We start from the raw sequence: 18168 nt of genomic DNA on the forward strand, positions 1-18168 counted from the left end.
GTGGTAACGGCCCGTGCTGTTACTCTCTAACACTCTAATCCTTGATACACTCTCTATATAAATTTGATCCGTCTGCGACATGTCATTCAAAAGTCAAACATCTGCAGGAATATTGATCATCCCGGTTCCCTTCATCACCGAAATAATTTGTAAGAAATATTAGTGAAAAAATTACAATTAAATCGATGTGGCGCGGTATTATGTATTATTGTGAAATCTTCCTCCTTCCTTCGGCGATGGCAGAATGTGGATGTGGCCGATCATTAATCGGAAATCAGTTTTGGAAAATGTATGTGCTAGCGATTATTTTTGGTGTATAAATAAGTAAATTTCGGGTCAACATCCGGGTAAATATCTAGCTTGTTTTAGCACTGTACGGAAAAATAATAAGCTGAGTTTTGGAAACTTTACATTTGTGCTAGTAAGTGGAATAAGTATCCAAGCCTTCGCCCTTTGGCGGAAAGGCTCGTCTCATCTGCAAACAAAGATTTTTGCCCCCCTCTTGATAAATCTGGTAAGTCAGAAGTAAGACATTGCCGCCTCACTGCAGAGTGTTCATTCAGTATTTCCACAACTATTAACCTCGAGGTTTCTAAGCCAAGTTACCATTTTTACATTCGTATATCATGAAGCTAACACGATGATACTTTTATGCTCAGGGAAATCGAGACAATTTCCTAACAGAATATTGCCTAGACCGGCACCGGGAATCGAACGCAACCACCCTCAGCATAGTCTTGCTTCATAGATGCGCATCTTACCGCTAGGATAAGGAGTGCCCCAGATTTTTGTTCGGCTTTAAAATCAGAGCAATTTTGGCGTAAACTAGCTGGAAACATTTGTTAAATAAATTAACTAAAAAGGGTAAAGAACTCTCTGGAAGTTGTTGATAAGTATGTAGAAAACACCATTATCATATTTTTAAATTTTCTAGTAATAGATCCTACTTCACCTAAATTAGTTCCCAACGAAGGGTCTAAAACATTCTCTCTCACATTTGATTAATAATCTATATTAAAGGTTGGTCATGATCGAAAACAGCCCTATTAATAACAAGAGAATTCCCATTTCCATTCAGTGTATCTCTATGATTATTTCACATGAAAAAAAGGCAGAGATAATTTGAAAGAATCAAATTTTATTATCTGAACATCTAAAACAGTGGAATAAAACAGTTCTCACTTCAGGATTCACTAATAGCATCCAAATAGTTGTTTATGAAATTATTTCTTTGTATGTAATTTAAGAAGTCGATGAGCTTGGGCTTTAATGAAAAAATGTTCACATTGCTTATCAAATTAACAAAGACAAAACGAAATTGTGTTAATCATTCGACATCATTTTTAGCTACATTCGCTTCCACTTGTCTCTTTGCGCTCTGATTTATGACGAAAAAATAAATAGAACATATATCTTATTTGAATGCTATTCAATCTCATGTGTACACATCGCTTTACATAAAATTAACTAAAATAGTTGTTTGTCATACATATTCCTTGTCTTGGGTTGTATTTTATTTTACAGAATTGAAAGACTAAAGTTAGTATATTGTAGTTTTTTGCTATTTTTCGATATTGTTCTATGTGGATGATAATTTTGTTTATGAATTGAAAAAACACTATCTACAATTTTTTTTGCTATAAACAGTTGAAGAAAATGCGTGTATACTACAATTATCCGCTCATTGCTATCGAAAGTCTTTCACTATGACGATCGAGACGTCACATTATTCGTTTACCTTCGTGTCTTAATACTACGACACATCACAGTAGTTATATTCCAGTTGAAGAGATGTAAAGAACCACGCACTATACAAGAAACAGTCAGTGAACCCCTGCGGGTAGAACGATAGGCTCTACGCATCATTGTCACATGAATGAAGGGGACGTTTTCCTCGAACGAGATGACTTTGACCGCGAAGGACTTTTCAAGCTCCGTCGCGTACGATCCGATCGTTCACTCCAAGGTTCCGGTACGCGTCCACACCATCTTATTAAGTCTTGAACCTCATTCTATTGAATACAAAATGTAGATAAATTTTGCATATGTTCATTTTGATTGAAAATTACCTGAAGATATCCTGGAAGCTCGTTGAATATCTCTAGTTTGGTCAATTCTGTATGCTGTGATAGATACGATAGGCAACTTGCCTTCAACGAAGAGGCGTTGAAACGGTCAGATATTCCAAACATGTAGATCACGGATTCACTATCGATTGACGCTATAAGAGTATTTTCACATATGTCTTTCAAGTTGTCCACTGAGTAACGATCAGCTAGCAGCATCAGTTCACATATTTGATCTACCCCAACGGATTTGTCAACGGGTGCACCATAGAGGTACAGGAGCAATCTTCGAAATATCACAGGCGATGTGTCGTGAATGACAATTTTCCTGAAATAATCAAATAATTATTTTCAAAAAATTAAATTGATGGTATAAAATTTAAAATTGATAGTATAAAATAAAATTTCATTATAGAATTCACCTATTAATATCCTCCTGCATTCCGGACAGTAAAGCCTTCTTAAACCACTCGCACCGAGCAGCAACTATGACTCTGTGGGCTTTGAACGTATGTGACTGATTCTTAACCGGTGTCCCACATACAGCAGCTCCGCTATCGTTCTGAAGCAGTGCATCGTCTGGGCTGAAATCGAATGTGATGTTTTCATTTTGACAATCGGTAGGCGAAACGACCACCTCGAACTCCATGTCTGCCAGTTGACCCGAATGCAGCAATTTTAAGGCATTCTTCGAAAGACTGCTGTTTATCGCAGAGGGAGGCTCGCATAAGCTTTGCACCAGATTCAACTGTAAGAAGATATTAGCTTTTTATTTGCTGTTCACTATAGAAAATATAACAGTGATTTTCATAAGAAATATTATTAGGATCTTTTTGTGGAATTTCTACACTTGTCATAAGACGAGTACTACCCATTAAGTTCCACCACTTGGTTGTAACTTTACAGATACGTATTCCGATTCAAAAATAACGCCGTACTTGAATCGATTTAGACATGATTTTATGGTCTTTCCTGATTCCATAATTCCTCACTAATCCTCCTTAATTCCTCATTTCCTCGATTCCTTAATTTCTTAATTCCTTATTCCTTAACCCTTTTAGGACGACTTTTATTTTACATGGATTTAATGTACAGATTTGGATTTTCCGCTCGATCCTGCCAAATCTAATATAGAAAGAACTATAAAGGTGTTGAAATATTTTTTTCGGATGTCCTAGGCCGTCAAAACTGTTCTGGAGTACATATCCTCGAATGCACCCGAAAATATCTCTAGCGTCAAAATGTCCAAAGCTGAGAATATGTTCAAAAATATCTATGTAATCATAAGACATTGAATTATCGAGTTTTGAATCAACGTAACCTATTTAAGGGCCTCCAAAACGGCCTGGAGCTCAGAACATACGATTTACACGAACAACCAAGCTCTGAACGATGTATTGGTGCAGGTCCATTGAGTCAATGAGATTTCACTCATTACTTTTACAAACTACTACAGGCCTATTTGGTTCGCCAAAACGACATTGAGCTCAAAACATGCGATCTACCCGATCAACAAGCCAATAGGATTTCACTCATTATGTTTATAAGCTTCTAAAACGTCTATTTAGGTTCTCCAAAACGTCCGGAAGTTAAAAGATGCAATCTACCCGATCAACCAAGTCCTGAACGATGTATTCGTGAATTGTTGAACATCCCAGCAGGTCCATTGAGCCGATAGGATTTCAGCCATTATGTTTGTAAGCTTCTACAGAAGTTTTAGGTTCTCCAAAACGTCCGGAAGTTCAAAACATGCGACCTACCCGATCAACCAAGTCCTGAACGATGTTTCCGTGAATTGCTAAACATCCCAGTAGGTCCATTGAACCAATAGAATTTCACTCATTATATTTACAAGCTACTACAGACCTTTTAGGTTCTCCGCAACGCCCGGGAGCTCAAAAGATGCGATCTATCCGATGAACCAAGTCCTGAACGATGAATACGCGCAACGCTAAACATCCCAGAAGGTCCATTGAGCCGATAGGATTTCACTCATTACTTTTACAAACTACTACAGGCCTTCTGGTTCTCCGAAACGTCCTGGATTTCAAAAGATGTGATAGAAGTAAATGATGCCATACTGAACATATTTTCTCGGTTACTCTGATAGTTCTTTCGGACAATTTTCCAAGGATCTTCTATTCCATATCTCGATGTTTGCTTGAGTCAATGGTCCTTTCATTGGCGATTCATAGAGGATCTACTGTATAGACCCTTCTTGTAGCTCGGATTATATGATCTATCCAATGAACCATTTTATGAATGGTGTATGATATGATATCCCAGTAAGTTCATTGAGTTATATGCCTTAAAAACGTATGTTTGATATAAAGAATAGTGTTTTTTTAATAGGGGAAGTGCACCGGTTTTGGCCAACTTAGTGCCTAATTTGGCCAACCCTGGAAAATACTTGAATACGTTGAATCGTGAGGGATATATCTTTTGTTGGAACTAATAAAACCCTCGCGAATTGCTTTATATTTGGAGTTATTCGCAAAATTGGCCAAATTAGGAACATGGCCAAAACCGGTACAGTTCCCCTATTTGGATTTGCTTCCTAACTTATAGGGTAGTCGGAAAAAATATACCAAAATATCCTTATCGATAATGTTAGTTTTTTTCTAAAAAAGTCGTTCAAAAGTGGTTAGTATCGTAAAACAAAAACTTATACAAAATTAAAGAAAATAAAAATCTGAAGTGTATCCACAATAGGGTAAAGTGACCTTTTCGGTCATCTGGTAATCAAAAAGGGAAATTTCTTAACAATTTCCGATTATTATATTCTCTACTTGCGGTATAATGCGGGTTGGAATTAGATTTTGGTGGAGACAATCAAAATCACGTGTGACCTATTCTAATGATGGCAGATAAAGAGCCTTTTATTTTCTTGGCTTTCAACAGCTTTTGTCGGGGACACACATAACGTCACCGTTTCACCTGATTCCGACCCTGTTGATCCCCTTTTCCGATGAGCACAGCCTAGGAGGTTATATACCTGAAGATCCCGTATTCTAGAAAATTGGGTTTTCATGATTTGTATATACCTATTGAACAGGATTGGGGATATACCGACGATAATTGTAAAAGCCTTGATTGATCTTATAGATACCGTGGGCCGAACTCCAGAACATTTAAATGTACCTTGAGTATCCCATATTCAAGAAAATTGGATTTGCATCTTGTGTATATGCCTATTGAACCGGATTGGTGAAGTACCTATACTGACGATGAGGACGGTAAATACCGTGGGCTGAACTCCAGAGCCTTTTAGAGTACCATGAGCATCTCGTATTTAAGAAAATAGGCTTTGCATGATGCTTATATGCTTATTGAACCAGATTGAGTGTATACCGACGATGAGGAAAAGCTCTTTGCAATGTCCTCATCGTCGATCAATAGGCATATACGCATTATGCAAACCTCATTTTTCTTCCGTATCAAAAAAAAAAGATATGCATGATACGTATATGTTCATTGAACCAGATTGGGTGTATACTGACAATGAGGACATTACAAAAGCCTTGATTGATCTGATAGATATCGTGGGCTGAACTCCAGAACGTTTTGGAGTACCTTGAGCAACTCGTATTCTATAAAAAAGGGTTTGCATGATGCGCATATGCTTATTGAACCGGATTGGGTGTATACTAGCGATGAGGACATTGCAAAAACCTTGGTTAGTCCGGTAGATACCGTGGGCTGAACTCCAGAACGTTTTGGAGTACCTTGAGTATCCCGTATTCAAGAAAATTGGATTTGCATAATGCGTATATGCTTATTGAACCAGATTGGGTTTATACCGGCGACGAGGACATTTCAAAAATCTTCGTTGATCCGGTAGATACCGTGGACTGATCTCCAGAACGTTTTGGAGTACCTTGAGCAACTAGTATTTAAGAAAACTTGGTTTGCATCATGCGCATATGCTTATTGAACCGGATTGGCTGTATACCAACGATGAGGATACTGACAAACCCTCAATTGATCTGGTAGAAACGGTGGGTTGAACTTCAGAACATTTTGGAGTACTTTGAGCATCCCGTATTCAATAAAATTGGATTTGCATGATGCGTATATGCTTATTGAACCAGATTGGGTGTATGTCGACGTATGTCATCAGGGACCCCCGATATTTTTCCTGTAAAGTCAACATGGGTCAACAAGTCAAAGTGGGGACCTATCTCTCTTCTGTGAGTTTACACAGCCAATCTAAAACGCTGGGCATATATGACCCATCCCTCCTGAAAGGGCTAATTCCTTAATCCCTATATCCCTAATCTCTCTAATTGAATTCCTAAATTCCTGAATTCCGTAATTCCATAATTCCTTAATTCCTTAATTCCTTAATTCCTAAATTCATTAATTCCTTAATTCCTTAATTCCTCAATTCCTCAATTCCTCAATTCCTTAATTCCTTATTCCTTAATTCCTTAATTCCTCAATTTCTCAATTCCTTAATTCCTTAATTCCTCAATTCCTCAATTCGTCAATTCCTTAATTCCTTAGTTCCTTAACTCCTTATTTCCTTAACTCCTTATTTCCTTAATTTCTTAATTCCTTAATTCCTTAATTAATTAATTCCTTAATTCATTAATTCCTTCATTCCTTAATTCCTTAATTCCTCAATTCCTTAATCCCTAATTCCTTAATTCCTTAATTCCTTAATTCCTTAATTCATTAATTCCATAATTCCTTAATTCCTTAATTACTCAATTCCTCAAATCATTAATTCCTTAATTCTTGAATTCCTTAATTCCTTAATTTCTTAACTCCTTGATTCCTTAATTCCTTAATTCCTTAATTCCTTAATTCTCAATTCCTAATTCAATTCCTTAATTCCTTAATTCCAATTCCTTAATTCGTAATTCAATTCCTTAATTCCTTAATTCCTTAATTCCTTAATTCCTTAATTCCTTAATTCCTTAATTCCTTAATTCCTTAATTCCTTAATTCCTTAATTCCTTAATTCCTTAATTCCTTAATTCCTTAATTCCTTAATTCTTTTATTCCTTTATTCCTTTATTCCTTTATTCTTTAATTCCTTAATTCCTTAATTCCTTAATTCCTTAATTCCTTAATTCCTAAATTCCTCAATTCCTTAATTCCTTAATTCCTTAATTCCTTAATTCCTTAATTCCTTAATTCCTTAATTCCTTAATTCCTTAATTCCTTAATTCCTTAATTCCTTAATTCCTTAATTCCTTAATTCCTTAATTCCTTGATTTCTTAATTCCTTAATTCCTTAATTCCTTAATTCATTAATACCTTAATTCATTAATTCCTCAATTCCTTAATTTCTTAATTCCTTTATTCCTTAATTCCCTAATTCCTTAATTCCTTAATTCCTTAATTCCTTCATTCCTTAATTCCTTAATTCTCACTTAACTTTTCAAATGAACCTAAGTAACATTTATTCATGAATTAATTTGAATATTGCAATCAACAGACCAATATGAAAGCTTTTGATTGCAGTACTCAAATTAATTAATGAAAAAATGTTTCTTAGGTCCTATTGAAAAGTTATACGAGAATCCTTAATTCCTTAATTCCATGATTCCTCAATTCTTCGATAGCCTGACTTCCTAATTCCTTTGTTATTTTTAATCAGCTTCACATTTTCCCCACAAGTTCTGCACAACGTTTTGATTGTTACTTGACATATCTATGATCCCACCTTTGTGCTACTGTAGTCTTGGTATCTGCTTGGACACGGCCGAGGATCTCCATACCCGCCGCTGTCTATACTCTGGTTTGCCAGCAGACCTAACTCTAACAGGGCACGAGTGAATTGATCTTTCTGTACCAGATTGGACACCTAAAAGTAAAACAAAATAATGTGAGATAACTTGCGATGATGATTGAGCACACTAAGTTCGGTTGTTCGATTTGACTGTGTGGTTTGGTTTTGTATGAAGAGCACAATACTTACATATAACATCGCATCGTGTAAGGCAGACTTATGCTCCAGAAGTTTCGTGATTATTCCATTCTGAAATATCAAATGTGTCAAATTTCCATTACTTTCATATTTCGCATACGGTACGTACCACCTGGCTCGTAAGAAACTTGAAACAGAACTTGAATTCTTTCCAACCGATTCGTTCATCAATAATATCACACAGTTCCTCAAGACGCGCAATGTAGATTGGCACCTCGTGGGTAATCTGCTCCAAGTTCGATCTGACGGTTGCATGCTGATGCAAATGGTTCATTTCGTTGAACGATGCTCTGGAGCGAAGTATGAACTCCAAGGCACCGCAAACCTTCCCGTAAATGTCCCGCATCTTTTTGACCTCGTACATGTACAGGAAAAATTTGAGATCACTTTCAGAGTTTTGATTGAATCGAGACTCGCCGCTTCCAGCTGAAGGACTAGCTGGCCCTTGGCCAATATTGCTCGAATGTCCAGACGAACTACGTGTTCTGGTGCGCCCTGCTCGACCATCTCGTAAACCGCTTGAAGATCCGCTTGAGCTGCCACGTGCATCCGGTGTTGCCTTGAGGTCCTAATTAAATAATTTCATTGATGAAAGCCAATTTGAATAAAGATTGACACGTTGTTGAGTGTTACCTTGCAAACGATTTCCAGTGAATTTTTAATTTCTGTTATTGAAGCCGCTAGAACCTCCAATGCATAAATTATTTCGGGCACCAAATAGGACACCAGATCATTTTTCTCTTCATTCGTCAACGAACATAGAACGATGTTTATGTTCTGCAGTAACTGGTGGAACTGGGACAGGAAAACCGGTGTCCTGGCGCGAACATATTTGATAATTTCGTGTCGTTGAAAACGCGTGAAAGTCGTAGCGTCTTTTGTAAAGATGTTGCAAAACTGGATAAGTTTCACGATCGCTGAAAGTTTTAATAGAATAGAGCATATGTGATACATAATAAGTTGAAAACAGGACATTTAATGATGTGATGATGAGGAGATCCCGCCACTTACCCCTATCAAGGTTTGAACTAGACGATTTATCTTTAACATTATTGATTGAATTTAATTTATCGTAATCCGGGGGAACATTGATCATTTTTTTATTTGTTTTGTAAATATTTCCCCCGTAGCTGAAATCAAAGATTTTTCATATTTTTAAAATGAGTACTGCTCCTTGTAGAACGTTTAAGGCTTTTGATGATTTGATAATTTAAAAAAAAAAAATTTTAAAAATGTTTTTTGTCGCGTTTTTTTATTATTTTATTTGAGGTAACTTTGATCAATCATTTATCTATAGAGAAAGCGTAGGGTAAAGGAGGTATTTTGGACCACCAGTTCGACGACTCATATTTTGGACCACTGAGTGCAAATTCCTCTTGGTGGTCCAAAATAAGAGCCCCCGTAAAGGTGGTTCAAAATACATCCTTCACCCTATGCAAACGCGCTAAGGTAGGCAATTATAGTTGAAATCTCTAACGCTGAACCGATGTGCATCGATTGTTTCGAGAAATAAATCATCACCGCTAGTGGAATTATCTGGTTTTCCAACAATATATATCAAAATTTCGAAACAAAAACTATGGAGAAAATAAGATTGCTTATCACATAACTATAGGTACGAGCTCGCTTTTTTTTGTTATTATACTTGTATTGAGTGCTTTTTTGGCAGCTTGCTGAGAGTTAAAAAATTAATGTTGTTTTTATTGTTCAAATTTGGGCGAAAAATAAATGCAAATTCATCCGAAGGTTATATTATTCAGCAGCAAATTTAGTCAACATTAAGATTCCATAGTCACAATAAGTAATTGTGATAACAGGAAATAATATTTTATTCATTTCTTGAAAATAGTGAAACTGATCAATGTTACCCCGCTGATCAATGTTCCCCCGGATTACGGTAATAAAAATTTAATCAAATTAGCGAAAAACAAAACCGATCTGATTCCCATCATAGATTTGAATTACATAACTTCCCGTTTCTATCCAGCAGAAAATTTCAATTTACAAAACTGTTATTTTCATCTACTGATTCTCATGAGCATCAGTAGTGATGTATTTCGAGTTTAACAAAAATGCAAAACTTGTGATACCTCTCGAACAGATTTCAAAAGTCAATAAAATTTGATAATCTAAGTCGACAACAAAACTAACCTTGTAAAAACGTGAAAAACTTAAAAAAAAACCTTTTTGTTATTCTAGAACTTTCTCATTTTCACAAGGAGATTTCACGGTTAACGTTCCTCTCATAACATAAAAAACATAAACAATGGTACACATACCAATCAATGCTTCCTTAAATCCTTCCTTGAATATCTGGCACAAAACGCAGGGACTGTGAGAAATCGTACTCGGATTAACCATTTGGATCACGTGGTTCAAGCTGTCGTGAAGATCTGAAACTATGTCGATGACAACTGCAAAAGGATAACAAACATCAATTATACATAACTAATATTTACTTCAATTATAAAACAAATCTCACATTTCTTCAGCTGAATATTGCGCAGGAAATTCTTGCAAGGACCGGTCATTCGGCTCAGGGGGGTCGTGCTTTCGCTCATCGCCAACAAGCTGGTGCACGTCTCCTCGTCCAGATCTTCGGGAAGGCTTTCACAGTACAGCCAGTGTAATATGGTTGAAAGCATTTTCGATGGGATGTTATTCAAAACGGACAATGGCGTCAATGGAGAGGATGGTGGCGTATCCAACGAACACGGAAAAGGAGACGGACTACGCGCTCGGAATGGGGATGATGGAATTTTGAACTTTCCGGTGCGCTGCAAAGGATCGTGAATGCCGGATAGAGCACTTGGAGCGGGGAAGAAGAATATGTTTCGATCTGAGTTCAGATTGGAATCGGAGGAGAAAACGTGATGCTTTTTCGGCACATCCAGGAATATGGAATCATTTGCCGTAAGACAATTGAATGAGTTTGAGATATTGGCAAGCTTTGGCGATAGGTTGTAAACGTCCAACGTTGGCGGAAGAAGAAAGTTACAAGTTGCAGTCGGACTGGGCCGTTGGCTGATATGTTGGGTTGATGCTTTAGGAGATTTTGCGCATGGCACTGAGCACACTTTCATTAAAGGTGGATGGGATCGATCACCTGTAGCTCCCCCGACGACGAGATTGTGATATGTAGATGCAGCTGCCATGCTACTGCAATCGAAGCCATTTAAACGCAATATTGGCGAGTGAACATTATACTGGTGGAAGAAAAAGTATTCTTAGTAATATTTGTCAAACGATCAATGAGTAGAGCACTTACAATAACATTATCGCAGCTCTTCAACGTGACATCACAGAAATTACCATCATCCAGCACGGACAGCAGCGTGAATGGGATCTCCTGGCCAATCGATTGGTCGTCCTTTACTCGTTTGCAAACCAATTGGCACCAGCCTTCGCACTTCAAAAGCATACGATCGGTAGGGTTCCGTGTGTTGGCCGTAAATTCGATGCTGTGGCCAGTGTACGCTCCGAAAATCAAACCCGGCCCGTTGGAGCTAAGTTCGAGAACCTCGAAGGTCTCACAGCTGAACAATACCGTTGCCGAATCGTTGATGGGACAGAAGCTCGATTCGAAGCTGGCTTTCTTTGGGTCATCGTAGCTTTGGTTTGTGTTTACCAAATCGTTGTACCAGATGATGTCCCCCATTTCGTCCAATCGAAACTTTACCCTGTTTGAAATAGATAGTTTGCAATTAAAAAATTAAGAGCATGAATGTGAATTTGACGTAAGTTTAGATTCATATATTGTTGATGAAATTGCAAGGTAATCAATAATTCGTAGTAAATCAATTTAATTCTTCTAGAAATGATATTTTTTCTCATAAATATCCAAGTCATACTTAATCCTTTTGAGTTCTTCTTCTTCTTCTTTTTTTCTTAGGGAACATCCATTAATTACGTTACGCAAAAATTGACTATTTTCACTCCCCACACTTTTAGTTTAAATCACTTAAAAATTATGTATGGGTTGTCACACTTCGCCCCTTTCCCCTCTAAGCGTTACGTAATTTATGGATGCTCCCTGACTGGCGTTACATCTCCCCCCGGAACATTTACGCCTCGCCGCTTAGTGTTCATTCAGCATTTCCACAATTATCAAAATGCGAGATTTCTAAGCTTTGTTACCATTTTTGCATCCTTATATCCTAAGGCTAACACGATGATACTTTCATGTCTAGGGAAGTTTAGAAAATTTCCTAGACCGGACTGGGAATCGAACCCAGCCACCAACAACATAGTCTTGGTTTGTAGCCGCGCATGCCGGATTATAATCAAATTCAACAGTGATCAACAAAAAATTGTTATTTTTTCAGAATGCAACTGCCTGCGATTAGAATTGCTTACATTCTGTACTCCTTAACTAATGATTATCATTTATTCAGATGAAGGCCAGAAGAGCCTTTGCAATACGTAAAAGTCGAACTTTTTGACCCCGGATCCAATTGCTGTTTTTGGGGTGGGTGCTCCGAATTCCTGTCAAAAAGCGTCTCCGAATTACTCTACTCGTTATCGGAGATCATCAGTAAGCCCAAGTTCTCCCCAACTACCTCGATTTCAACACCACCGATACAAACTCGTGGTGGTTGGCTTTCGTTATTATCTTTTGAGTCTCATGTACTTCAACTTTGACGTGTTGAAGACTAGTCCGACCCACTTAGCTTCACTCTGTGTTCACCATGTGCAATTACCGAAAGGGGAATTTGCTGTCAAACAAGATATTTTAAGGATTTGTTGAATGGTGAAAACGAAAATGAATTAAAGAGCAAGGTGGGCATAGTCGGCGACGGTTAAGCTGTGGAACCACCAACGCTGGATGAGGTAAATAAGGCTCTAAATGTGCTGAAAAACAGTAAAGCTGCTGGGAAGCGCCGATCAACGACGGATCAGATGTTTAGCTTGCAGATGATTCTTGATAAATTACGGATGGTTCTTGATAATTTATAGACTCACCATCTGTTCATTGAATTCAAAGCAGCTGTGAAAAGAAATAAGCTGTGGCAGATAATGTCTGAACATGGTTTTCCGGCGAATTTGATTAGACTTATACGTGCAACGCTTGAGGGCTTGAAATCAAGTATTCGGATTGCAGACGAAGTGTCAATCTCATCAATGACCTTGGAGCAGGGTGATGCACTTTCAAATTTGTTGTTCAAAATTGCACTCGAGGACGCGGTCAGACGATTTGGCGTGCAGAGGAATGGCACTATGATCTCACGGTCGCATACGCTCCTAGGCTTTGCGGACAAAATTATCCTAATTTGAATCGATAGTAGGGCAGAAATGCAACGATACCAACTTTTCAAAGCGACTTATCTGCTTTCGTAAACAAAGAATCAAACGTCGATTTTTCGATTCTGATAGGTGAAGGCTTCCTGTTGATGATCTTGTTTGCTAGGGAGTTCTATCGGATTTGTCGTATTGAATTTTTGTTTACAAAAGCAAATAAGTTGTTTTGAAAATTTGGTATTGTATTGTTGTTGGTCCTGAGATAGTTGCTTGAAGGAGAATGGTTTGCAGTGGATGAAGAATGTTTTTGCCTTGGTACGCTTGTGACATGTGATAATAACGTTTCTTGTGAAGTGAAAAGACGTATTGCTGCTGCATATGAGTTATGTTTGTCTGACTGAACAGCTAGGAGGTTGCCAGCTAGTAGCGTCTGATGATGGCCGAAACGCGTAACGCTAAATTGCTGTTTTGATTTAATTGTCACTGAAAAAAGCCAATTAAAACAACAAATAAGTTTCCACGGTGATTAAACCCCAGTCAACGAATGCCACTAAGCCGAACAAACCATTAGGCTGAAACTCATCTGGCCGGAAGTCATTTGGCTAACCGGGTCATCCGGCCGAATAGGTCATTTGGCCGAATAGGATATTTGGCCGTATAGGACCGTATTGGCCGTATATTTATCCGAACATGTCATTTGACCGAATAGGACATTTGGCCGAATAGGATATTTGGCCGTATAGGACCGTATTGGCCGTATATTTATCCGAACATGTCATTTGGCCGAATAGGACATTTGGCCGAATAGGATATTTAGCCGAATAGGACATTTGGCCGAAAAGGACATTTGACCGAACAGCTCTTTTGGCCAAACAGGTCATTTAGCCGAATAGTACATTTGGCCGGACAGGTCAGTTGACCGAATGGGTGGGTAGTTAGACGTCTCACTACTCACTTCGCGCTTCTTACATTTTATAATGAGAAGTGAGAATTTAGACGTGTCCCTTCTCACTTCTCATTTCCCACTTCTCACTGTAAAAGTGAGAAGTATGAAGTGAGTAGTGAGACGTCTCACTTCTCAGTTCGCGCTACTGACTTTGCACAGTTGGTCTTACTTTTCACAACTAATTTCTCACTTTTCAGGCCCAATGCTCGGCCAAATGACATGTTCGGCCAGACGTCTTATTTGCCCAAATTTCCTATTCGGCCAAATGTCCTATTCGGCCAAATGTCCTATGTGACCAAATGTCATATTCGACCAAAAGTCCTATTCGGCCAAATGTCCTATTCGGCCAAATTTCCTATTCGGCAAAATGTCCTATTCGGCCAAATGTCTTATTTGGCCAAATGCCTTATTCGGTCAAATGTGAAGAGCTCGGTGGACTAGCGGTTACCGCCTACCTGCCTTATAAGCAGGAGGTCGTGGGTTCAATTCCAGGCTCGTCCATATCCTACTTTGTAATTCTAACTTAGTTTTTTCTGTGTTTCACGTTCTACCAAAACGATTCCTACTGCTATAACCTTCCACACAATCCCAAATCCTCCTGTGGCACCTATGAGAGGTCGTAGAGTTCTCTGCAGCTTTCTTAAGTAGGTGTCCAACTAACCACCCTTCCCCTTCCTCAGGATTCGCAAGTACGTGATTAGGACAACTTTCATCATGTTTTATGCTTTCTCCGAAAACTAGAACTAATATGCCGGCCAATGGTGGCGGTAGATCGAGAATCCATCTAAGCTACACAGAGATACGACCATTTCCGTAAAAACGGTACCGGGAACATGATGAAATGATAACAGATCGGAATAATGTAAATATGAGTATCTGACTTCATGGATTTGCGAGACGATGATTACAGAAACATTTCCAGAATGATAGTGTCCACTGCCACCCTTATAGCAGGTTCCATGGGCCTTCCAGGAGGGGCCGGTTTTGGCACCATCTGGAACCATGCATATATGGGTGTCAAAATTCATGTTTTCCCAAGACGATGAATATAGGATCTTTATTAGAGATATGTTTTGAGGACTGTGAGACTCTTTGGCCAATTTGTAACAGGTTCCGGAAGTTCTGCGAAAGTGATATTTGTTCAGGATGTATGGCCAATCCCGTACCGTTTTCACGAAAATGGCCATATCTCTGCGTATACCTATCGGATTTTCGATCTGCAACCAGCATTACTCAGCATATTAGTTCTAGTTTCTGGGGAAAGCATAAAATATGATGAAAGTAAACGTCATATAAAATAACAAGCAACAGAAAAATGAATTTTTAACATACCCTCGGAAAACCCGAAACACCACCGGTGGCCAAGAACCAATCAGAGGTTTCGCATAGAACCAATATACTAGAAGAGTTTCCGCGTCCGATGGTCCCAGTTTGATCAAAATCGGATCATTCTACGCAAAGTTATGCTGATTTGAACTTCGACAATTTTTTGCCTATCTCAACTTTTTTGTCTAACCCCTGTATATTCGGCCAAACAACTTTTGACCTGCTAGAGACGAGCAAGTATCTCTAATAAAGCCAAAAAAAACTTTCGGCCTAGTGGCCTTTGGCCAAATGGCATTCAGCCGAACAGTATTCGGCCAAACGGCCCTTCTCCGCGAATTAAAGAATAGTGAAAACAATATGCAACAGAGATCCGGACAAAAACCGGCGACTTTGTGGAAGGCCACGAACACGCTGGCTGCACGCGGTGTAATCGGACCTAAAGAACCTAAACGTTCGGGATATCTGGAGCGACATCTCCCAAAACCGACGATTATGATGCTCTACAATACGCCAGGCATATATGTATCGACGCTGTAGCCAACCAGGAATACCGTCAGGTACTGGCATTTTTTTAGAAGGGACTAAACATTTTCACTGATTGAGGTGTTAGTGAAACCATAAAAGACTTAAATTTGAGAAATCGATAATAAAACTAAATCCAAAAGTTTACGCTTAGCCGAACGAAAATTCATTCAGGAAATCCTTCGACAATTCTTTTGAAGTTCATTCAGGAACTTTGGGGTCGTTCAAAAATAACGTTCACGGATTTTGTGATAGTGCATATAATCGGTATACAATAAATAACGTTACAGAGGGGGTGGGAGTCTTAAAGAATAAGAAGCAGAATTTGAAACATACGTTTTATGAAAATTGCTCGAGGAATTCAAAGGCAACTCCTTTGAGAATTCCATGAAAAATATCATCAGGAATTCCTTCCACAGATTATTTCAATCCTCCGGAAACTTCTACAGGAATTCCTTCTGAAAGTTCCCAGGAAATCCATACAGAAAATCCACAAGAGTTGGCATGAAATTACAGGGGGGTGAAGTCTTCCAAGGGATCACCCCACCTTCCCCTAGCTTTTAGATGGATTTTTATTGAATTAAATTAACAAGGTGCAGCTCCAATTTCAGTCACAGTGATAGCTTTTCCGACACACTCTCAGAAATTCCTCGGGCCATTCCCTATGGAGTTTCTCCAAATTTTCCTCCAAGTATTCCTCAAGAAATTTCCCCAAAAATTCCTTCGAAATTTCCCAACAAATTCCTTAAAGAATTTTTTTTAACCAAATTTACCTGGAAATTTCCATAGAAAACTCCTCCCCAAAATTCGTCTAGGAATGTCTCCAGCGATTTTCTTAAAAATACCACCAACGAAATATTTTAAAGGAGTTCCTGGAGTCCCAAAGCTATTTCTGAAGGATTTCAAAAATAATTTCCATGCGACTTACAGTTATACGTGAAACATCAAAAAATGATTTCGATTCATAGGCTATATTGGCAATAATAATGAGTGCCTCATACTTGTAAGTAACTGTCGATTGAGTTTACTTAAATATACGTATTTCCAACAAGCATCCCATTGCTGATAATCACCAGAAATTTACTAAAACTGAACAAAATTAATGATTTGATTAACAATGAATATCGTGATGGTAGTACTCGTAGTATTGATTAAACTCTGTATGCCTCGTTGAATAAAAATATAGCTTTTCATTCAATTCATAATATTCTAATTATTAAAATAGAATCCTGGTATGTGAAAACATTTTTACACTCGGTACAATGTTGCCCCCAGTATATATTCCACTCAATTCTCTCTGTAGACCACTCCCTTCCAAACATTGTGACTCTTTTTGTACGTTGGAAATAGTATTCAACTTTATAAAATTGAGTTCATAATCTAGATATTTACCCTTCCAATCCTAGTTTATCTGCCGTCCCATCGAGGTGAGATTCGATGATCTGCAAAATGGAAAAAAAATCAACATCATTCATGAGCTTTGTTCATGTGATTGTCTCTATTCATTACCTCCCATGTTCCGAAAAATGAGCTCGTTCCATCGGAAGACATTCTTTATATTTCCTTTAGAATTCCACTGCACTGCACAAACGATAACTTTATTCTACTTGTTAACTATCCGAAGTTATTTTCACCGCTTATAATAAATTTTCAAATGGCATTTTAGTGCTGCAGGGGTGAAAAAACAAATCCACCCTGTTTCACGAATTCAAGGAATTTTTACATCGCCTATTTTACGACTATAGAACTTTGAAAAATGAACCAATCCATCAATTAATCGTTAACACTTCCAACGGAAAGCAAACTACTATGAGCAATATCTAACAATTCTCCATTAGCACCGTAATATGTATTATTTTCCACCAAAATGAAAATTTTCAGTCATCGAAGCAGCTGCCATATCGACACACGAAAAAGGAGATTAAAAAAGCGAATCCTGCAAGTGTCATGTTATCACCCTCGCCTTTGGTTGTGTACGTGTTTTTCAGCTTTCCTTTTGTCGAGCGAAAACTTGTCAGAGCTGGTGCGGAAAACTGGGGCGAAATTTTCCCTTCGCCCACCTCGTACTGATAGCGGATGCAACGAACCAACACCAACAGGGAAAGCACGTGCGATTTTCCGGGTAGATTGGT

At 38.2% G+C, this 18168-nt stretch overlaps 1 protein-coding gene across 1 annotated transcript; it reads right to left on the minus strand.

Annotated features, from left to right (window-relative positions):
- Positions 1-1130: 1130 nt before the first annotated feature.
- Positions 1131-17947, minus strand: LOC134208514 (uncharacterized). The gene is made up of 12 exons (XM_062684400.1): positions 17546-17947; positions 17429-17478; positions 11273-11684; positions 10487-11210; positions 10284-10418; positions 8638-8921; positions 8114-8572; positions 7996-8055; positions 7741-7881; positions 2489-2814; positions 2070-2394; positions 1131-2012 (listed from the first exon to the last, which is right to left on the minus strand). Exons 1-12 carry the CDS (start codon positions 17585-17587, stop codon positions 1869-1871), a joined length of 3102 nt encoding a protein of 1033 aa, XP_062540384.1. The 5' UTR covers positions 17588-17947; the 3' UTR covers positions 1131-1868.
- Positions 17948-18168: the final 221 nt, after the last annotated feature.

Source organism: Armigeres subalbatus, chromosome 1 (genome assembly GCF_024139115.2).
Source record: "Armigeres subalbatus isolate Guangzhou_Male chromosome 1, GZ_Asu_2, whole genome shotgun sequence".
NCBI lineage: Eukaryota > Metazoa > Arthropoda > Insecta > Diptera > Culicidae > Armigeres > Armigeres subalbatus.

What these genes read in the sequence shown, in the direction of transcription:
- LOC134208514 (XM_062684400.1), bottom strand. Translation starts at nt 17,587, where the DNA reads ATGTCTTCCGATGGAACGAGCTCATTTTTCGGAACATGGGAG. An exon ending in CATTTTTCGGAACATGGGAG is followed by an intron (nt 17,479 to 17,545) that starts GTAATGAATAGA and finishes TCCATTTTGCAG; the next exon opens with ATCATCGAATCTCACCTCGA. An exon ending in ATTTAAGGAAGCATTGATTG is followed by an intron (nt 8,922 to 10,283) that starts GTATGTGTACCA and finishes TAAAACTTTCAG; the next exon opens with CGATCGTGAAACTTATCCAG.